Source organism: Ciconia boyciana, chromosome 16 (genome assembly GCF_034638445.1).
Source record: "Ciconia boyciana chromosome 16, ASM3463844v1, whole genome shotgun sequence".
Lineage (NCBI taxonomy): Eukaryota > Metazoa > Chordata > Aves > Ciconiiformes > Ciconiidae > Ciconia > Ciconia boyciana.
In genome coordinates, this window is record NC_132949.1 from 9,298,375 (window position 1) to 9,321,301 (window position 22,927).

At 44.0% G+C, this 22,927-nt stretch overlaps 1 protein-coding gene across 2 annotated transcripts in view; it reads left to right on the top strand.

Moving 5' to 3' along the window:
* Positions 1-17,731, top strand: part of SEC14L1 (SEC14 like lipid binding 1) — a 43,950-nt gene extending 26,219 nt beyond the window's left edge. For both annotated transcript variants that reach the window (XM_072880797.1, XM_072880798.1), the window contains 13 exons: positions 1,193-1,321; positions 1,569-1,803; positions 2,535-2,644; positions 3,443-3,632; positions 6,596-6,684; positions 7,654-7,724; positions 9,340-9,511; positions 9,830-9,964; positions 11,715-11,849; positions 12,324-12,575; positions 14,175-14,353; positions 14,936-15,037; positions 17,168-17,731. In XM_072880797.1, coding sequence (XP_072736898.1) covers positions 1,193-1,321; positions 1,569-1,803; positions 2,535-2,644; positions 3,443-3,632; positions 6,596-6,684; positions 7,654-7,724; positions 9,340-9,511; positions 9,830-9,964; positions 11,715-11,849; positions 12,324-12,575; positions 14,175-14,353; positions 14,936-15,037; positions 17,168-17,183 — 1,815 coding nt within the window. In that variant the 3' untranslated portion in view covers positions 17,184-17,731. The remainder of the gene's footprint in view (positions 1-1,192; positions 1,322-1,568; positions 1,804-2,534; positions 2,645-3,442; positions 3,633-6,595; positions 6,685-7,653; positions 7,725-9,339; positions 9,512-9,829; positions 9,965-11,714; positions 11,850-12,323; positions 12,576-14,174; positions 14,354-14,935; positions 15,038-17,167) is intronic.
* The last annotated feature ends 5,196 nt before the right edge of the window (positions 17,732-22,927 follow it).

Genomic DNA, 22,927 nt, shown 5'->3' on the forward strand with positions numbered 1-22,927 from the left:
TTGCCCTTGCTCTACTCGATGAAGAAATTAGTAGGTAAATACAAAACCAGAATTTTAATTCAAGAATAAATATTTTTTAAAAGTTCATTCTTATTAAAGTTATTTTATAATTGAATTTATGAAAGGAGAGGAAGAGTCTTAAAGGTTATTATTATGATTTGTACTTACTTAAGCTATACAAGCTATTCTTGTACCCCCCATTCCCTAATGCAGAAGAAGCAAGTGAAGGGAAATGTTGGTGGCTTTTTTTTCTGTAGTTGTCTTGTTATAAAGTGATACTGTTCCCAGTCAATTTTAGCATGTTGTGAGTGGGAGGGGAACCTTAAGGCAGCAGGACAATTGTATGCTCAGAAATCCAGCCTTCTGTGATGTTTGTATAACTACGAATTCAGAGCCCAGCCTGGAAATTCCTTTAGACAACTTTTTTTTTTTAGCTGAAGAGAGTTTAGAAAACAGCTTTCCTTCAGAATAGTAACATCTCTGTTTCAGGATCATCTCTCAGCAAACTAAGATACAAGCTAAGAAGGAAGTTGACAGTGCTCTAAGATAGCTTATTAGGCTGTAAACTGAATGAGAAGTTTACACTTTCTGTAGCATTATTGTAGGAGAACAAAGCAAAATAGTTTTCAGTCTACAAAATACTAAGGTACCTCATAGGTTAATGAGGGAATGATCTATTGCAGTATGTCTGTTGCAAACATGTCTAGACTGCAGTGCTTGGAAATGCTTACACTGTACTTGCTGCAGTCTAAGCTAGCTGGCCTTGGTCTATCAGTCTAACCTGCAGCACCAGCAGAAAGTTCACAGTGGAGTATTTTACCCTGTTCCACAGATACACTACAGTCACAGCCCATCTCTAGAAGGAGATAGTGTTAATTGTATAAATGTGCTAGTCCTTTGGCTCTTGGCTGGTGCACTGGTATTTCTCTACCCTCTCCTTTCTTGTTAAGAAAAAAATGTGCTGTGCTAGCCATGAGACTATAGGAGGGCTTCTCAGCTTTTTGTTCTTTAGCGTTATTCTTCAGCATTACCTTTTCCAAACTGTGTTTTGCAAATGAAGTGAAAGATTGCAAATTCCACTTGAATGTTTTGATTATGTGAACCTGTAAAACAAGAAACAGTCATTTCAAATATTGTGAGGAAAAAATACTAAATGGGTAGTTAAACTGTATGACCTCCTCTTAACTAATAGGTTCATCCTGACAATGAAGACTGGACCTGTTTTGAACAGTCAGCAAGTCTGGATATAAAATCTTTTTTTGGTTTTGAAAGCACAGTGGAAAAGATTGCCATGAAGCAGTACACCAGCAATATTAAAAAGGTGAGCTTGCAGTCATGAAGGAGGTGCCTGGCTCTAAGTTACCAAAAGAAAGTGTAGCTGCTGCTAAGTAACAGGCTGCTCTGCTCAAAAAGCTGGGCTGTTTACTCTTTAGCTTGGGGCAGCATGTGTGTGTAGGTCTGTATTTTCAAGTGAAATCTTTAGAGAGGTCTGGCCAATGGGTTTCTAGCCCAATCCTTTCTGTTTCTAAATGGGTGTTTTTACTGGCTGTAAATTTTCCTTTTTGAAGGGAAAAGAAATAATAGAATACTACCTGAAGCAGCTGGAGGAAGAAGGAATAACTTTTGTTCCTCGTTGGACTCCTCCTGTTGCATGCAAGTTGGAGAGCAGCACATCCCACACAAGACGACCAGTTTCACCTGCCATTAATATACCAGACTCTGCCACAAAGGAGGGGTTGAACAATAAGGAGATCCTCAACACCTCAAGCAGCACCTCGGAGCCCACAGCAGGAACGCCTGATGGTATGTATGGTGGTCTGACTTGTTTTAGTGGGTTCCTTTGTACTGTGGAGGCTCTCAGCACTGTGCTGCTTCTCACAGGCAGCCAAAAATCTTCACATTGGCTCTTTGTTTGGTAATGTACAATGTTAAAGTGCAAGCTTGCAAAGCAGGAACATGGGATAGCTTGGATAGCTGTTATGAGCTGGTCTTTTCAGTAAATGAAGATTAGATATGAGTAGAAAAACTCTTCACTTTGCTGTTCATTAGGTTGCAAATGGATGGCCTACTTCTTGCCCTGAAATTCAGGGATGGGTATAACTATAGGAACAATGGGGAAGAAAGGGCTGAAACTTCCCTGGGCACAGTCTTCCGTTGTATTTTCCTTCCCCTGTTAATAAGGGAATTTGGGAAAATTCTTGCACTGGGAGGTTTTGGATCAAAGGTTCTCTAAGTATTTCCAGAAGCAGCAAGCCCTATGGTGCTGTGGATTGACAAATCTGAATATATGGGCAAAATGGTTTTATAAATGCCTGGTTTTACTCCTTTCTTAGTTGCAGAAGCAGAATTAATCTTCTTTTACAATTACAATGACTGTGTATGTTGCCTTGCTCATCTTTTCATGGATGCAAAGAAACTTTATTCAGCTCTGCACAGAACACCCGCTTCTCTGCCTCAGATATCAGCATATAAGATCATTTGCTACGACTAGATCAGTTCAGGACCACTCTAATCACATGTACATCTCCTTTTAGACAAGCTAGATGCAGACTACATCAAGCGGTATCTGGGTGACTTGACACCAATGCAGGAAAGCTGCCTCATTCGACTGAGACAGTGGCTCCAGGAGACGCACAAGGGCAAAGTAAGTTACTGTTGGTCTCTTGTGGCTCTCTCTCAGAATGTGTGCTATGCAAGGTGGACCTGATGAAACATCATGCCACACCTCCTGTGGCTAACTCTTCCTGTTAAGTGGCCCTCAGAGTACCTAAATTAAGTCTATACAGTGACAATAGAAGTTCATTGTGACTGTCCAACTGACTTTGCCAGCTGAGGTGCTTAAATGATTAGTGTGACTGCCTCTCAGAATGTCAATAAATCAGCACAGGGGAATAACATCAGTTTTATAACTCTGCCTGGTTCTACAATAACCTTATTTTTACATTTGTTTTGTTTTGGCCAAACATCGTATTCTCAAATCTATGTCGCTAAGTGCAGTACTGAAAGGGAAGCTGTGTGGACAGTTAAATCACTGATAGCAAGGCTGGGGGTTTTCCAATAGCTCGTGATTTGCATGTGTGTCTCAGCTTCCTTTTACTTAACAATGAAATACAGTCTTGTGTTTTGTCCCTAGATTCATTTAAATTGGACTGACTTGGTATGATCATACAGGTGTAAATGATTACATTAGAGTTCATGAAATTTTTATATCCCTCATATGAAGGTAGCTGCAGTACCTGGCAGGGCTCATGTTTTTGTTGCAAACAAAGACTGATTTGCTTGAGTGACTTCCAGTGTTACATACCATCCTCTTGCATTGGTGCAGGGCTGCATGTTTTTCAGCTTCTGTTGTGTTTTTTTTGTTCTCGTTTCAAACCTTGAATACAAAATTAGGTATGGTTGTTTTGTTGTGGGTTTTTTTGTGTTTGGTTTTTTTTAATAGATCCCAAAGGATGAGCACATTTTAAGATTCCTGCGTGCCCGGGACTTCAACATTGATAAAGCAAGAGAGATCCTTTGCCAGTCGCTGACATGGCGTAAGCAGCACCAGGTAGACTATATTCTAGACACCTGGAACCCTCCTCAAGTACTCCAAGATTACTATGCAGGTGGCTGGCATCACCATGACAAAGGTATGCTCTATAGGGTGGATATTGAACAGCCTTTTCATGTTCTGAATTAAAGGTGATAGTTGTCCTGCTGTTAACTAGAGGTGACTGGAAAGATGGTTAGAACTTCTCAGTTGTTATGTACTAAATGCATTTAAATTGATGCTGCCAGCTCCTTAGTTGGTGGAGGCAGGCTCCTGGATCCTAATCTTTCTGACTAATACTGACATCTAACTCTCTGAAGAGTTCTGCTTTGCCAGTAACTTAAAGTTATTAATTTCACTTCTGTAGTGCTGAGATGCTTAGAAGGGTGCTATGCAAATGCCGAGTATTCTCTTTCAGTGATTAAAAGATGTTTGTAAATAAGTGTATCTTTCTAATCAACTTATTTCTGATGTTGGCAGATGATGTAAGTCTGCTGATGGCATAAATGAATATTTATTTGGCATTACAATCAGCTTAATGATGAGAAGTGGGATGTTGCAAAAATATCAAATAGAGCAGGTTTGTTTAAGAAGGGAAGAAGCTTTGGCTGAATTCCCTTTGTATGGTGAGCCATGGCCAGATCTTTAAAACACAGACAACTATGCCTGACACGCTCCCCTATCCTTCCGCTTGCTTTATCGTGCACTGATCTTGTTGCTAATACATACACAGAAATTAAATGCTTTGGAATTTGTTGCTTGAGGCAAGCTGGGCTCTTTAGATAAGGAAATGATCTCTTACTGTGAGCTATCTGTGTCCCGATTTAGTCTTTTCTCCAGTAGGCACCATTGTTTCTGCTAGCTCTTCCTGTTACAAGAAGCATATGAAGCAGGACAGGAAGCTGTCAGCAGTAGTGGCCAGGAGACAGGGAGGACACAGCAGAAGTTTAATCCCTGTAAAGCTCTCCCCTGCTGCTTTGGGTTTGACAGACCTGAAACTGAGAAAATTGAAAATGAGAATATACTTGTAAAGATTGTGGGGAAAAAGACCTGTGAATAAGTTCTCCCTTTCTGTCAGTTCCTCATCCTTACTTTGCAAAGAGTTCCTCCGTCCATAGCACATAACTGGGTCCTGCCAGTGAGTAGAAAGGTACAGATTGCATCAAAGGGTTGTTTAATGTTTTTTCTGAGAAGTCCTGCAGTCTTGTGAACTTCATGTTCCCCTGCCTTCCCCTCCAGTTCCTTTGATCTCTTTTGCAGCACGCCCACAAGTAAAGCATGGGCTTGTCAAGAATGGAAACAGAATTTCAAAACTGAGCAATTCTCTGTAATTTAAAATTTTACAGTGGTAGGTTCTTTTTTTAAACCCTCTTTTCTAGTATTGCTCCTTTCCTCCTACATGTGCTAAATGTGCCAAACTTAAGCTAGCTAAATTCTGTATAGCTTTTAGCACTAAAGCAAAGGCAGCAGTGATTATGAAGCGTGTTGTCTAGAGTGAGCTATTAGTGCAAAAGAATAAAAGTTATTATTTTGGCTTGCAATTAGCACAGTTTTCTATACATCTGAGTGGCTTTTATTTTGACAGGAATGCTTCAGTCAAATGTTTTCTTTTTTTTAAAATCACAAAGCTCTAATGAAATATAAAATATACAGTGATAATAGAGCACTGTCAGTTGAGACTTTCCTTCATGTGCCATTTGGGTGGACCAGGGTTAGCAAGCTATTAGTTTGGTTTTGGATGCGTGTACATCTGTGAGGGAGGGAGACCTGCTATGAAGCTTAATAGCACTTTTTGTTTAGTGTTTCAAAAGCTAAACAGTACATTCCAAGATAAGTGTGTGCTGATGTTAAAACAACATTTTCTTTTAGACCACCTGATAAAATACAAAAGACTGAACTTTCACGGGAGTAGTGTCTTTGCCAAATAAATAACTTGCCTTGACTGCAGTTTTGGTTGTTTGGTGGGTTTTTTTAATAGCATATCTTGACAGTTTCTTTCCTTATGTCCCAAAGGACTTAATGATGACTTTATACCTCTCTTTGCAGTTCTTGGAGGAAGGTGAAGCTAAACAGACAACAGGACTTCAGGGAGATTTTTATGTAGAAACCTTTTTCAAATTTTGTGTCCTAGCATATTCTGTTTTATAAGTTGGTGGTTATTTAGCTGATGTACTAAAATAGATGGAGCAAAGCTTAAAAAAATGCATCATGGCTTTGGGAAGAGGTTGGAAGCTGTTTCGGACAACTAGCTTCTATTATGAAGAGCCAGAAATGCAAGCTTTGATTCTCAAATTCAGCCAATGCAGTTGTTAAGCTTAATGCCTTTGTATCCTGGACAGTAGTAGGATGCTCCAGCATGCAGCAAGATGACCGTGAAAAGGGAAGGCTTTGAATGCAGGGGGTCCATCTGAAGCTGATCTCTGGAACAGAGTCTGTTATCACCAGGCTTAACTTGCATAAGTGAGGCTGTGTGCCAGTTCCGCATAATATGTAATGACATAGCTGAAAGGTGTGACTCCAGCAATACTGCAGAAAGCAAGTCTCTGGGTTAACACTTTGTTTCATTAATTCCCAGAACTCAGTGTAGCGACTTCTCCAAAAAGGTTGCTGTAAGCTATCCAGAGCAGTATTGCGTCATGTGTGGTAGAAGGCGTACAGCCTTCATTGCAACTCTTCAGTTACGCAGATGGACTAGAGCTTTTCTTGTATCTTAGCTGTCCTGGACACTGATTATAGTCCTGTGTCTTTAATTGTGTATACCAAGATCTTGTGTGTACCAATGTACTTGATGAAGCCCTTTGGACTTTCCTTGCAGATAGGGGAGCTATTTTTGCATCAAGACGTCTCCATTAAACTTTTGCATTTCATTTACAGACAATCTTTTGGTGTAGCTGGACGGGGTGAAGTTTATATTGCCATGTGCTTCAGGTCTCCCTCTTGCAGCTGTACAACAAAGTTGTACTGACTATGGCATGTGGATTTTTAGCATAAAACTAGCTCACTCAAATTATCTATTGCTGTAAAAATAATGGTTATATTGACATATTTGTTCTTGTTACTCAGATGGTCGCCCGCTGTATGTACTGAGATTGGGACAGATGGATACCAAAGGCTTAGTGCGAGCTCTTGGGGAAGAGGCCTTGCTTCGATACGTAAGTATTTTTGGAGCCAGCAAATTGCTAACAATGTGATATTTTCATTTAGAAATTTCATCCTCTGCCAGAACATTCATCACTCTGGATATTTTGATGTACTCTCTGGCCGTCTGTTTTTGGTTTGAATACATCTGAAAGCTCCTGGTAACTGATCTTCTGCATTCTTTCCAACTGCAAACGGATGGCGGAAAGGCGTAGTTCTTGGCAGCTCCTATAGTTACTGGTTAGCATTTTCACAGATTTTTCTGCAGTTTGTGCAGTGCTTCAAACCTAAGTCTCTGCATTTCTACAGAACAGAAAATGCCATGCTCAGATTTTGTCAAGCCTGTACTCCAAGGATAAGAATAATTTATTTTTAAAGAAAAAGTACTTGCCTGTAATTTTGCCTTCTCTAAAGGCAGCACTCAGACTTGTGTTATTGTGGATCTGGTCAGTTTCCAAGCTGAAAGCTGGTAGAATTCCAGGTTTGCAATAATTATTTTTTTTTTTTTTACTCCTAGTAATGACAGTGATGGCCATAGTAACCATTAGGAGCAGTGGCTGGACTTTACTTTTTCTCTTCCAGTGGCATTTCCAGGCACATACTAAATTTTGTTTGTTTCCCCTAGTTCTGTTTCAAGGTTAGTTTCTATGACTTAAAAAGGGGCTTTAATTTCTGAGTAAATAGGAAATCAGTGCTTAAAGGGGTAGAAGCGTAGGGAGACTTCTTGTGTGTATCACTCCTGAATCTCAGTTTTCAGGAGGATCTTGTTTACATTTTTCTGCTTTTATGGAAAGGTATATTTATTTTTCAACAAGATCAACCAATGGGGTAAATATAGTGATTTCTAGTTCATTCTTTGGGAAAAAAGTTTATGCTGGTTTGAGCTTGTGGTTTTAATTAGTCTTTGGATAAAAACTTATTTTCTTTATCCCATCTACTGAGTTTAAGACTGTCTTCTCTAAACAACTTGTTTTCTTGTACAGGTTCTTTCAATAAATGAAGAAGGACTGAGGCGATGTGAGGAGAATACGAAAGTATTTGGCAGACCAATAAGGTAAAATACAAGTGAATCTGCTCTTTGGGAATTATCTGGTTTCATGGTGTGCATGGGGGAACATAAGACAATGTGATGCTGCTGAGGAAAGTTTATTAAATAGACCAAGCAAAGGGTAGGCTCTATGTCTCACATGCAGATAAAAGCACAGTTACAGTTAACTGAGAGCCTCCCCAGTTACCGCTAGAGTGAATCTGCATGATCAAGCCTGAGGGAAAGCAGTCTTGGTGTCATGCTTATAATGGTTCTATATGGGGGGTGTTATGCTTTGACTCTCTTCTGCTGTTGGATGTCTGCAAAGCAATGCAGCCTAACTCCCGTTTCTGTTTCTGGGGGATTTTATAGACAGATACTGGTACAGGCTGCCAAAACAATCAGCCATGAGAGTATTATGGATAACTTTTCCAGTAGTTTCAGGTATTGTTTTCATGTCACTTGTTCATCCATAGTCCATACCAAGGCTCATTACACTCAGTTCTTGTTTGCGTTCTCCATTTATTATATGCGGTTACTCAGCTCTTGATCCAGGGTGAGGTCATGAGGCTCCTGTGAAACCTGGGATCTAGTTTTCCAAGTACTGGCATGACTTCGTGTGAAGTTCAGTCAAAAATGGCTTGCTATCCCATCCTTAAGTCATTGTAGGGGTCACTTATGAAAGTGTTAACTGCAAAATGGATTTAAGGGTGTGGAATGAATGCAGGACTGGCCCTGAAAAGAAACAGTGTTTCTTGGACTCTTTTCAATTTCTGACTCCTTCCTTTAATCTGTAAAGGTTCAAGGATGCATGGTATGTCTGCTTATCTTTTCCCTGTTAAAGAACTTGCTGTCCTAGCTCTCAGTGGGAGGTCAAATCTATGAGATGGATTTCATGTGTGTAACTATGCAATTGTGCTGCCTACTGGATCTTCATTTGTAGAATTAATCCTAAAGGACTACATATTAAACACTTAAAGTGAAACAAAAGTGTTTGCTGTTTCATAGAAGCCTTATGCTTAATTTAATGGATGCTCGCTGGTGCAGCACAGCTGTAAATCTTGAATTCATGCCCAGGGCAAGACCTGAACTTGGAAAGTAACTAAAGCATATGCTGAAGCTCAGTTTTTAGAATTAAGAACATACCTCTTCCTATAGAAAAAGCTTCACTCCCTGAGATCTGACAACAGAATTAGCTTTGACGTGTAATGGCACTGTTACTGTACTGTGTTAGTAGGAAATCTGCACCATGAATGTTAATTTGTTTCATAGCAGCACGGCCACTTAATTGATTTCCCAGTAGAAGCGGTGGTTTAACAGTTGGGCTGGCTGTTGACAGGATCTTTTTTGGCTTCATATTAACCTTCACCTGGAGTCTGAAATGTCTGTGGGGGAATACACATGATGTGCAAAGTGATCTTTGCACATACTCTGTAACCATGCTTGGCACACTCTAAGACATTTCCTTTCTAAGGTTCTTAAACTCCAGTGTCTACAGGTAGTACAAAGCAAGGAGGTAAAACAGAAGAAACCGAAACATTCAGTGGGGTCTACACGTTTCAGTACATTGGACACTTGCATAAGAAAGGAGAATTCCGATGCCATTGAGATTTTTCTTTTTCTTTGTCTTTCTCAAATTCAGCTCTTGGACCTGTCTAGTAGATCTAGAAGGCTTGAACATGCGGCATTTATGGAGACCTGGTGTCAAAGCATTGCTAAGAATCATTGAGGTGGTTGAAGCTAATTACCCTGAGACTTTGGGTCGTCTTCTAATCCTAAGAGCACCTCGAGTATTTCCAGTTCTTTGGACACTGGTATGTTTGTAATTCAAGGCATTCCTCAGCTCTCTCAGTGCACTGCTACACACTTGTAGTTTGTAAAAGCACTTTAGAAATCAGGCTTTATAAGCAGGAAATGTTACCATTTGGAAACATCTCTCTTATAGGATTCCTGGAATGGATTTTAAAAATACTACCTAAGAACTTGCTTACATAGTTGTTAATTTAGCTTATTTATAGTGTGAACTTTGCATAACAAAGATGGTAACACTTAATGTGATCAAACTGATTCCTTCAAAATTGACTCAAGAAAAATGTGGGAGCCTAATCTATTCTGTTTTTCTTTGTTTATAGGTTAGTCCATTCATTGATGACAACACTAGAAAGAAATTCCTTATTTATGCTGGAAATGACTACCAGGGTCCTGGGGGGCTGCTGGATTACATCGATAAAGAAATTATCCCTGATTTTCTTGGTGGAGAGTGCATGGTATGAATATAAACTAGTGCGTACAGAAACTTATTTGTGGGGTTTTTATTCCCCTGCTCCTCTAAACAAAGAAGCCTAGAAGCACAGAATGATTCCTAATGTAGTTTGGAGGTGGGAGCTATGATGTAGGATTCCAGGCTTAGTGTTTTCTTCTGGATCCACTTTAAAAAGAGAAGTACAATACTTCTTTACAATGAATATCAAATAACTTATCAAAGTAGCCAGGCACAGTTAAAAGTCATAGTCTCTGTTACCTGTCAAGTTCAAGCAGACATGATAGCACAGCACTGAGCAAGAGCTGTCACCGTCAGCTAATCAAGAGTCTGTCACCTAAAAGAACTAACTGATACCATACGGAGCCCAAGGAAATATGTGGCACATCTGCTAGCAGGGCTTAACAAATAGCCAGGTCTCCTAGCACAATATGCGCGTTGACCACAACAAACGAAAAAAATTGTTCTACTGCAGGATACTGTAACTTCTCAGTCCCTTGTCATGTGCCTTAATAGCTGTTTCCTACCTAGACTATGGGTGTCAATTGAATTGGTCATTTTAACATCTTGGTGATACTGTAAGGTTTGCTTTCTCTGTAATGTTTTTTGACAACACGGGCTCACTGGTGTGACTGAGGTGTAGGAGTGCAACTTAGGCATTTTCTGGAGCCTCTGTCGCAGTAACACTTAGATGATTTTTTTTTTCCCCTGAACTCAGCTGTGTTACATATAATTTCAGGGTTCCTTTTTAAGCCCCTATACACTTTCTAAATCAATTTCTGTACCATTCTTGAAAATTCATCTAGGTCTGTTCAAATACAGTCTCGAATTACAATGATATAGTTAGATGTGTTGGAGTAGAACATGTGTTTATCTTCAGGGGGCTGCTTTTTGCTGCAGCAGTAGCTTTCTGGTGGAGAGAGTTTGTGCTAGCTAATCTGGAGCTTGAGAAGCTGGCAAAATCCACTGCTTAAGTAAGCAAAAGTGAATGTTACCAGAAAGCAAATTGCTACAATACTTCCTGCCAGTCACAGACAATAGTAGAGTCTCTTTCTCTTCTTCTTTTACTTCTGGGTATTTGAACAAAAATGACTTCTCAAAGGTCCTTTCAATTCTGTATTGTAATTCAGTTATTGAACACTTCTACTGCCCCAGACACTTTTGTGGAACATATTCCTGATCAGATAGCTGTCTAACTTCATTACTTAGAGACTTCTTAAAGAAGACTGCTTAGGAAAGTTGTGTAATCGGTTCCAGTACTGAGCTGTCAAGACAGTTGTATCTTCAAATTGTTACCGTCCTGACTGCAATGTCCTTTTACCTGTTTGGAAACTTACTGTATCTCCTCACCCTCCTTCATCCTTAAATTTAGCTATCCCAGTTCTTTCAGGTCTCTGTAGGCTGTATTTTTTTAGACTGAGTTGCTATTGCCACTTTCCTCAGGATTCTTAAGTGGCTCACATCTTCACTATAGGGCAGTATGAGTGATAACTATAGCGCTTGCACAGTCATTTTCTGTGGTGGTGGCTGTTGTGTATATACAAGATCTGTTCTGCAAACTTGCCTAAAGCAGATCACTGTAAAATTTATGTATGTATGATGTACAAGCTAAAAATTACTTTTGAACTCTGTTCATATCTCATTCTTCACAGTACTTGCTGAATGCGAGTTTTTGTTTCTGAAGCTAGCAGGCAGAGAGCATGACAAGGTGTGGGTGTACAGAGGGGATACTTTTCAATGGCTGTTTATGCTTTTAGTGTGAAGTACCAGAGGGTGGGCTGGTTCCCAAGTCCCTCTACCGGACAGCAGAAGAGTTGGAAAACGAAGACATAAAACTTTGGACTGAAACAATCTACCAGTCTGCAAGTGTCTTCAAAGGAGCTCCGCATGAGGTATGGTTGCAGCCTACCCTTTTCTTTCATCTTAACCCTCTGCTCTGGACTCTGTCTCTTGAACTGAAAATGGTTTAGAACTTGATTATTTAGTTGCCGTGCTTCTGCCTTCTTCTTCTGTAGCTCTGGTGCATAATGATGCTTTAGTAGCCGAAGTTTGTGACCATTCCTGGTATAATCTTGTTGCCATTTAGAGAATATCACTGTTTTTCATTCTGTTCAAAGCAGTATCCTTCTAAGCAAAACCAAACAATAGTCTCAGAAGCTACTTGAGAGCTTCTGAAAGTCATATGTTAAAATAAAGACACTCCATCAGGAGAGAATTTGTATCTTCAGTGCCTTTTTAATCGTTGAAACTAAGCCCAGCAACAAAAAGCTCTGTTCTTTGTCATATTTTTGTTTGTCTTTACTGAGTTCTGTTGTTTGTCTTTACTGAGCAAATTGCTATTGTCTAATATGACTTTTCTGTCTCAGGTTCTCATTCAGATTGTGGATGCCTCATCTGTGATCACATGGGATTTTGATGTATGCAAGGGTGACATTGTTTTTAACATCTTCCATTCCAAAAGAGCCCCACAGCCTCCTAAAAAGGACTCTCTGGGAGCTCACAGTATTACATCTCCTGGTGGGAACAATGTCCAGTTGATAGACAAAGTCTGGCAATTGGGACGTGATTACAGTATGGTGGAGTCTCCTCTTATCTGCAAAGAAGGGGAGAGTGTGCAGGTAAGACTGCCGAATTCTCGTGCAGGAGCAGATGGAGGCTGGCTCCAAAACTAGATGTTCTAATTCACAATCATTATTGATGACTGAGTTGTGATTCAGCTCCGGACTGTCTGCTTGCCTTTGGCCGACATTTCAGCTTATGTTCCTAGCTGCATGCTGCAGGGAATGGAGATAGTATTTACATGGGATCTGCTGTGGGGGGAGGTTGCATCAGGCTAGTAGTGCTGAGATTGATCAGCAAGGAATATAGGGAAGCCACCTAGAAAGTAGGGCATATCCAGAAAGTAGCAAGACTTGCTTTGTGCTGTAATTTTGACCATTATTTTCTGAAGCAAACAGCCTCTGTTTGAAGAATATCATAGTGTCTTACCTCAGTAATGAGAGAACTCTGGAAATTAAGACTGAGCTTCTGTGTGTTTGTCCCTCTAACAGGCACCTTAAGGAGCTCCCTATGGCCAAGGTTCCTGAAGGTTTTTCTTATGGCATTTGCAACCTATCCTTTGATTACTAAGTTTGAGATTACATGCAGCATGTTTACAACCACATTCTGCCCCTGCTATTCCTTTTGACTTGACATAAGAGTTGAACAGCCTTTGAAAAAGGAGCTCCTTACGTCATCTAATTGGAAGTATTAAACTGGAAATATGGGCAGTGACCTCTTGAACTGCACTTTCTCTTTCTGAGAGGCAGGAGCCTTGACTGCTCTTTTCAGTCTCAAAGGACAGCTGTTAATGAAAATAAATGGAAAAAAATGGATATTGTTTTTAAACAGGAACTTTGTCCTTTCATTATATTTAAATCCTAACCCTTTGACTCTGTCAAAAAGCAGGAGGATCCGATGGCGTTCTGTCATAACTTCTATAAGCATGCTGTGTGAGTGTTGTGGTTTAACCCTAGCTGGCAACTAAGCACCACACAGCTGCTCGCTCACTCTCTGCTGGTGGGATGGGGAGAGAATTGGAAGAGTAAAAGTGAGAACTCATGGGTTGAGGTAAAGACAGTTTAATAGGTAAAGGAAAAGCTGTGCACGCAAGCAAAGCAAAACAAGGAATTCCTTCACTCCTTCCCATCAGCAGGCCATCTCCAGGAAAGCAGGGCTCCATCATGTGTAATGGTTACTTGGGAAGACAAATGCCATCACTCCGAATGTCCCCCCCTTCCTCCTTCTTCCCCAGCTTTATATGCTGAGCATGATGTCACACGGTATGGAATAGCCCTTCGGTCAGTTGTCCCGGCCGTGCCCCCTCCCAGCTGCTTGTGCACCTGGCAGAGAATGGGAAGCTGAAAAGTCCTGGATTTAGTATAAGGACTACTTAGCAACAACTAAAACATCTCTGTATTATCAACACTGTTTTCAGCACAAATCCAGAACATAGCCCCATACTAGCTACTATGAAGAAAATTAACTCTGCCCCAGCCAAACCCAGCACACTGGGGAGAGTTGACCAGCACTGCCAGTTGGCTGAGGAGCTGAAATATTGGCATTGGGGAAAAAACTATGGGCATGTAGGCAGTTTTTCTAAGCTTGGAAAAGAAATCTCAAGCCTACAAATCTTTGTGTTAAAGTTAATTTTTAATTTTTGCTGTGGCTGCTTCCAGGGATCGCATGTGACCAGGTGGCCTGGCTTCTATATTCTCCAGTGGAAATTTCATAGCATGCCTGCCTGTGCTACAACCAACCTGCCTCGTGTGGATGATGTACTAGCATCTCTACAGGTCTCCTCTCACAAATGTAAAGTGATGTACTATACAGAAGTAATAGGATCTGAAGATTTCAGGTATGTCTGGCCAAGGTTCATGAAGGTCAGCTGATGTCAAACCTTTCTGATACTTAGAATATCAAGCCAGTGTCAAGTTCACTTACGTACAAGTAAATTGTGAGGACTTGTGCTTTCTTAGGCCTCAAAAAAAAAAAAACCAACCCAAAATTCAACCAGTACTGGCACTGGGGGCAACTAATGTATAAAAGGGGTTAATTAGTTATCTCATTGTAATCATCATTGGTCACTTTGCTCTGCTTTGAATGAGCAAATTTGACTAATTGTGTGAGTTGTTGGGCTTGGTAGGTTGTCATGTAGAAATGGGTGCAAGTCAAAATGGAATCGAGTCAGTTCAGTTGCCTGCCAGTTGATATACTTGACTGAAACTAGTTCTCAGTCTCTTTGAACAGCATCTGTTTTTTGCAAGGTGTTTAGTGTCCCTATTTCTTATGTGGTGAGGCAGAAAAGCTTTTGAGTATCTGCACCAAATCCGTTACTTGCTTTTTATTCAGTGTGCAAATGAATACAATATAGATATGTAGCAGAAATCAAAACCTTTGTATGTTCTGAAGCTTAAAACTACTTTGTTTTTTATTGCAGAGGATCTATGACCAGCCTTGAATCAAGCCACAGTGGATTCTCCCAGCTCAGTGCTGCCACCACCTCTTCTAGCCAGTCCCATTCCAGCTCCATGATTTCCAGGTAGTGCCACAACAGATGAAAAGCAAATGGATGAGATGGCTGGACCCTCACCTGTGGCAGCTGACTGCAATACAGCATATTCAACTGGCAATTGTGCAAAAAAAAAAACCCACCCCACAAAAGCCTTTTATAGATAGTAAAGTAGCTGTTTGAATTTTAAACTTAGTGGTTTTGGTCCTTGTTAGATCCAACAGCTTGTCTCTTAACTTTAACCCTTTTTCCTAACTCAGCCATAAATATTTTTGCAAGTGTGCTTGCACAAATCCTAACTCTAAACACAAGGGCTCTCATTTAAAGGAAAAATAACCAGTGCATCAGTTAAGAATAACTTTTTAAACTGTGTAAATGTTAAAAAGCAAAAAAAAAAAAACCCTACCAAAAATGCTCTGTAGTGCATTAGAGATCAACTGCAAGTCTCCTGTCAGGACATAATAAGAAATCCCCTGTGATCTTCCAGTGCTGCAAACTGTTCTCCCATTGCCATTAAGTGATGTCCGAGACAAAGAAAAGCAGTTGCTGGATACTTGACTTTGTGAGTCCATTTTTTTCAAAGCATGCCCACAGAGCTGTGGCCAGGCTGTAAACACTAATACCTTTTGTATGAGCACATTTTTGGGGAATTTGAGCTCTGGGTCTTGATGGGTTAAAGCAATTCATTCTTTCCTTGGATTTGTGCTTGAAGCACTGTGGAGAGAGAGGCAGAGAGCAGGCTCTCCCTCACTGTGTCAAATCTGGGCTGATCTGGAATTGGTCTGAGGATTTGTTCCCAGCTCTGTGCTGGAGCTTCACTCCACTTCCTTAGTACACGCCATGTGAATTGATTTTACTGAGACTCTGTTCTTATCAGGAATTTATGCAGAGCTTAAGCTTGCTTCTTAAATCAGTCTAAAGGAGGTATGGCTTACATCCTTCCTGTGCACTTTTCAATCCCTCTTGCCTCCTATCCTTCCCTGTGTATGTCAGAAATAGAGCGCTTTAGTTTTGAGCAGCGGAAGCTTTAATGTAGGCAGGGAGCACAGGGATCTTCACTCTAAGTGATAACAATAGAAGATGCTCTAAGCAGTGCCTGCTCAACCATTTTCGCTATTGCTACTGCCGGTGGTGAATTGCCATTTTGGATTTTGTCCCTCTTTTACCCAGGCCCAAGCAATCCTACTTGAACTCTTTTTGTTAAAGTCTGTTCAGGTATTCTTCCACTTTTGAGCCCTCTGTCCCACACACAGCAAAAGGCACAGAAGACTGAAGTGCTGAGCGAAGGGCTGTCAGCAGACAGCTACAGACCATGCCTGGCAGTCAAGTAGCGAAGGTTTCAGTCTGAAATGCAGCAGGATTTGCATAGTTAGACGCTGCCTGGTCTTTCCTCACCCTCTTAGAGCTGAACTATCAATCCAGGCAAAAAGGAGCTACTGTGCTGGCTGCAGTCTGTTCTAGAAAGCTGGATAGTCTTGGGGAGGTGAACTGTTGTGGGTAATTGGTAGAGGAGCTTGTGGAGGTCTTGCACTTTCAAAGCAGAACTCAAGATCCTGGATGCCCTGCCAGAGGAAAGCTGGTTCTGAACTTGGTATAAATCTTTTTTATGACTGCAAGGCTTCTGAGAGGCAGGTTACTTAACCTCTAACTAGCAGCACCTCTCCTGTGGACCAATTCTGGCTGTGGAACGTGGCAGACAGAGCTGACGAAGTATTTTAGTAACAGATTTAGAGGTGCTGAGAGGCCAGTCTCCTTAAACTGAACCAAACTGCTCTATTTTGTCTTTTTTGGACTTAGAAATTGAAGATGGAGGCTAGACTGTTACTTAGGCTGCCAAAGTGTGCTGTTGTGCGAGACAGGCCACCACTTTGGTGTCAAGCAGCTCCCCGCCCAGTGTCTGCACAGCAGACAGCCACATGCTGTGGCTCTCAGGCTGCTCATATGAGCTGTCTGCCTAGGAGGAACCCAGCTTGCTGAAGAGGTGGTTTGATTCTTGACGTGGAGGAACCAATATTCCCAGGCGCAGGGGAGCTAGTGCAGCAGGAGGCACAGTGAGGGTAACTTAATGACACTCATGGCTCTTTGCAAATGCCACTTTCCATTTACTGGGCTGTAAGGGTTGAAGATGGTCCCCTTTCTTTCTCTCTCTCTCTCTCTCAGATGGCGATTTTGCTGACAACTGTAAAGAAACTGCTTCATTCAACACTCCACATCTGTCCAGAAGTGTCTGGCTTTGTAGACCTTTTTGAGTTGCAGTCACTTTTCAAGTCTGAAGATCTATATTTTGTTTTTCACTTGAGCTGGCTCAAAAGTGGCACTTTGGGTTTTTCCTGCTGTTAATCTTAACACATCTTTTAGAGCTCAAAGCACATGACAGCGCAAACAGCTGGGGAGATAAAATTCCAGAAAAACAATAGTTAATCCTCCTCTAAGCAAAGTGCTGTGGCAATATGACTTGATCACTGCAGTCTGACTAATTAATTTCCCATACCCTGGTCTTTCTTTGTGTGATAGTATTGCTCCTCTTCCTTCTCTCAGCCAATGACTCTTCTGTTGGCTTTTTTCCTGTTATCAGTGTCCTTCTGCACTTTCCTGTCTGTACTCATGAACTGCATATCAAATTCTGTAAATGTTTTGTATACATAATACCTCATTCTTGGTAATAAAATACAGATAGTCTTTAAAAGATTTTTTTATTGTTATCAATAAATGTGAACTGTTTGGAAAAAAGTGTCAGCCTCTTTATTCCATTCATCTGATGCAGAGCTTCCAGGTTATTTTATGTGCTGAATTAAAGTCTTCCAGAGCTGCTCTGGGGCAGTGCTGTTATGGGGGATGCAGGAGGTGCTTCAGTGCTCTGCCACTGTGGAGAAGCTTCAGCAAAGCAGTCTGTCTTGGGGGGTGGAAACCTGAGCAGGTACAAGGTATGAAGAAATGTGGTTTTAGAAGGAAAATGGCCTCTGCTGGGCACTTGCCTCTCACATAACAAAACCCTATCTTCCCCACAGTACACGTACACAGGGGTGTTTTACTAGTCTGTGAATATACAACAGGAACAAAATATTGTGATGAAAAAGTCTTCAGGTAGCCCTAAAAAGAACACGGTTGCTTTTATGGATTATATGATGACTTTGTATTCTTTTATCACAGTTTGAAAGGGAGCTTCAACCTCAGCAGTTCAGCTGATTGCAGCAGCATCCCTTGTGGAGTGTGTTATGTATATATCTAAAAGGCTTGCACTGGCAAGCGTAGCACAGCATGGGTACAGATAAATGTCTCTCACTTACCCCTGCGCAGGCTGAGAAAAGGTGTCTGGCCACCTGAACTAGCAAGTACAATAACTTTTATTTTTCCACCTGCTTATTTCTTTTTACCCTGTGGCCCTGCCATAGGCTTTCTGGCTGGGAAAACCTGTGTGGCTACATCCCTAGCTGTATCGCTATCCTGGGAAAACCTGTGTGGTCTTAGTGCAGGCACAGCTACCTGAGCAATAAAACTGCCCCTAAATCCTGGTCTTTCCAAGCACGCTGAGCTCTTCAGGCTTTGCCTTGGTGTGCTTGGTGAGAGCCGCTCTGCTCCCTGGGGTGCAGTGTGGCCTTGGGGAGAGGGGCTCTTCATTAAAGATGAATGTTTAGCTGCACTGCTCTGTGTTTTGGTTTGGCGGAGGCAGCTGCTGTTAGGGTTGTGAGGGCTGGGGGTTTTTTAACTGAAATGTAATAATACAAAGGTACGATAGTTTTTTCTTGTTCAAGAATAAGCATGCTGATCTATGGAGTTGTCCATACAGGGGTTTGATACCGCCCACCTCCAGGGGTGAGCGAGCCATATGGTGTGGAGGAGATGGGCTCCTCAGCTGCCCCTACCACAGATGCTGCCTTGGGTGGGAGGCTGAGACAATCGCATCTGGGGACTTAAGATTTTTTTGTTATTGTTAGTAGAAGTAGACAAAGCTTTAGCTATTTTTAAAACAGGAGCCAGTGAATGTCAGGCTGTGGTTTTTCTAACCCCTGGAGCTGGAGCAGTGGCTGAAACATCCATTTATGGTTGGTCTTTCAGATTTTATCCAAGCTGTAAAGTTTCTAAAACAAGAATCTTTAACTATGGTTGTGGAGGTCTGTCAGCAAGACCAGATGGCTGCCTGACCTACTTCAAGTTTTAACACGTGGCCAATATTTTTATGCCAGTGCATAATTATAATGGATTGGCTTACTGCTGCTCTGGACGTTACTAAATACAAAAGCCCTTGAAAAGTCATCGTGCAAGAAGGTGGCTTGGGCTGTTCTGCTGTGCTGTGCCCAGGGAGGCAGTGGGAAAGCTGCCTTTCCCGGCCAATGCTCCTCTCTTGAAATAGCAATTAAAACTGAGAGCCTCAGACCTTATCTGAGCTGAGCAGGTGATAATGGTGCGGGCAGGGGCTGCTCTGCCATGCAGCTCCCCTTGGAAAAGCGTTAATCTGGCTGAACCGTGTATTTTGGTTTTGGGGTTTTTTGGTGGCTTTTTTTGAGACAAAGCAAAATTCCTGGAAGAAATTTCACCTGCCCTTTTTCACCTGCCTCCCCTGCCAGCCCTCCCTGCTCCTCACAAAGCCGACGGCTCCCTGTTCTCCAGGTGTGAGACCCCGTTGTCCTTTCTCATTTGCAAATCGAGCTTGCCAACAAGCCCATAAATTCTCAGTCACCCAAGGCGAAGGGTCCTGAACCGCCATTTCAAAGTCTCCCCATGCATCCCTCCTGCTGGAGCAGGGGCCGGCGCTGGCTCGCTGTCCGGCATCGCTGCCCGACTAGCAGCACATGCATTCCCTGCGGGAGCAGCCAGTACCGTTTGCTCTTCCCATCGCTTTGCAGGGTAGGCTAATTCTGGTGCTTGGTGTAGGCAAACAAGTTAAAATGAAGATGGAAAAAAAATACTTCTGTAATCCCCGCTAGAGCACCGGCAGTGCAGGATGCACGCGGAGCCCTTGCCTCTGTGTCGGTGCTGTGCTGCGGGTGCCTGGTGTGTGCCGGGACCAGCCTGGCACCCTCCTGCACCCCGGCTGCTTTGCTCTGAGCTCCTCGGGGCTACACGGTGCTGGCAGCTTCGGAGGAAGGTGCAGGGCCAGCGCAGTGCACAGCAGCTGGGAAAGCTGCTTCCCAGGGCAGGTGCTGCTTAATGCCTCCCGGAGAGAAAAATCCTGAGCCTGAAGTGTTAGGTTTTGGCTGTCTTTCAAAAGTCATTAACATCCAGCACAATTCAGGGTCTAAAAAAAAAAATTGCCATCTCCCTTTTTTTGGGAAGGGGAGGAGAAAACTTACTTTATTTCACTAACTCATGCTGTTGTAAGGAGTTTGGATGCTGGGAAATAAAAGGTCAGCACTTTCTAGCTTCTTGTTTTTCTTTTATTCCCTTCCCTACGACCACTGCTGGATTTGTCACACTTCGTGCTGTAGGCCTTGGTCCCTTGGGTGGCACTCGGCAGCCGCGGGCCCAAGGGGAGCAGGGAAGGGACCCCGGTTTTGTGGCTGGTGCCAGGTCTGATTCAGTCCTTTCCCCCAAGCACACAGGGGCTGTGGAAACATGGGCTAACACTGGCCCACTTCGCAGACCAGAAAGGTCCCTGAGGACACTGCCCTGGTGCCAGCACACATCCCTGGCGAGGGGCAGAGCTGTGCCTCCCCCAACCCTCCTCCTGGCCTTAATAAACAAAGAAAGAAAGAAATCTCGGGCTTTTCTTGGTGCTGATGGAGCCTTCCCTTGCTGCCGTGGGGTGACCTGAACGGGGCAGCTCCCCCCTGGGATGGGCAGCCCAAGGGGAGGCCTGGCTCCCAAACCCCCCAGGCAGGTCAGGCTTGGGATGCTGCTGTGACCCAGCACCGCCCCACACCTGAGGGTTGTGTTTTAAATTGTTAAAAAAAAAAAGGGAAGAGGAAAAGGAAAAAGGAAAAAGGGATGTGTTGCGTACACTTCATCCTGCCACTACCCAGCACCAAAAAAGTGCAGGGCAGCCCCAGCCACCAGCTATTTCACCCGCCCCCTCGGTTTACACACATCGGCTTTTCCTAATTGCATGTAGCGCAGGAAACATCCAAGGGGTTGTTGAAGGGCAAGTGCAGGGTGGGACCCCACGCAGCCCCAGACGCCCCCCACAACCCGAGCTGTGCAGGGGACGAGCCCCAGCCCAGCCGAGGGCAGGGAGCTCCCGCTTGCCCGGTCTGAGACCCGGCACTGTGTGGTGTCCGTGGCTCAGCAGGACATCACCCCACAGCCTGGTGTCCCACGCGGACCCCTTGGGCCCCCATCGGGGATAGCGGTCCCCGGGATGAGCAGGGTGAGGCCGGCTGAGCCAGGACCTGCTCTGCCCAGGCGCGATGCTGAGCCTGGGGGGGGGCGGCTTTGCAGGCAGCCTCTGTACCCCCAAATACGCCATCCGGCACCGCTGGCACTGCCGGGGGGGCGACCCGCCGGGGCATTAAGGCACAAACCCAACCAGCCCGAGCCCGGCGTAGAAAACCCCTGTACCGGGGGCAAAGGGCCGGGGGAGAAACCCACGAGTGGGGCAGCACGCAGGGGGTGCCGGGGCTGCGCTGCTGTCCCAGGTGACGGGGCACAGAAATGGGGGTGGCTGCAGCACAGCACGGCGCTGGCAGAAACCCCACTAGATGGTGCCAGCAGCCCACGCACGGCCCGCGGTCACCAGCACCGCCGGGCGGGGGGACTCGTGTCCGCGCTGCCAGGGGCTGGCCGTGGGGCCGGGTCTGTCGCGGTCCCCTCCGGGCTCTGCTGCCCCACCGGCACCCCAAGGCACTGGTCCATACTGGGAGCCGAAAGCAGGGCAGGCGTCCCCCGCGTCCCCCCTCCAGCGAAGGGAAAGCGTTTTGCAGGGAGCAGCCGCCCCCCGCGCCGGGCAGCAGCTCCGGGCATGGCCCATCGCCAGCTCCTCACCCTGGCCCGCTGTGCCCGGACCACCTGGCCCGCGACGCGAGGATGCTCGGCATCCTTCAAGCACCAGCCTGGCTTTTGTTTTGCTCACCTGCTACCAGGGATCTCCAGAGCAGTCACCATGTCACAAGAGTGCTGCGAAAGTAAATCGACATTGGAGAAAACCCTCGAGGAGCTGGTGGGAGAAATCCTGTAGAAGTGAAAAAATATGCCGCTTACTGCGATGGCCCCAGTAAGAATTAGCCCACGAGCTGCAATGGGCTGTAACCAAATATTTAAGTTTAATTATGCGCAGGACTCCACCAGGGAAAGGGAGCTGGGAAGAGGAGGAACAGCACAGTGAAAAAGATGGGAACTGAAAATACAACATTGTTCCTCACAAGAGTAGCATAAACTGGCCCAGGGTGAGTACTGCCCAGGGCCACCACACTGTGTTTGTAGTAAAACTTCGTGTCCTTCTTTGCCCCATGGGACTGCAGGTGTGAGCATCGCTTCAGGTCCCACCCTGGGGCTTCGGGGACACGGGTAGGAGCTGGGCAGGGACCAGGGTCCCTGGCAGGAGCCGTCGTAGACCCTCCATGTCTCTCAGGGCCACCCGCTCTGTCTCCAGCAATGGTGACAAGCTGAAAAGGGCAAGAACGAGGTAAAATTCCTCCTCTGAGCCTGTCTGTGCTTGTGTGCATTCATACCCGCACCATGTCCACCCCCTCCAAGGTGCTGAGCCCCTGCCCTGCCTCCCGGGGCACCCCTCAATGCCTCCTTCAGTCACTTATCCCCCCACCATCCTCCACAGGAGCCAGCACCTCCAACAGGCTGGATTCTAGAAATCAGAATTTGGCATAAATAGGGAAATCCAGGCTTTTGCCCATTCCCGTGGCAAAGAAAGCACAGAGAGAGATAAAGGCATGAAGGTGTGAATGAATAAATACCAGGAAGCCGAGGGTACAACCGCACTTGGCTCAGGCAGCTGAGGACCAGGACATGCTGGCGGCGGGGCTCTCTTTG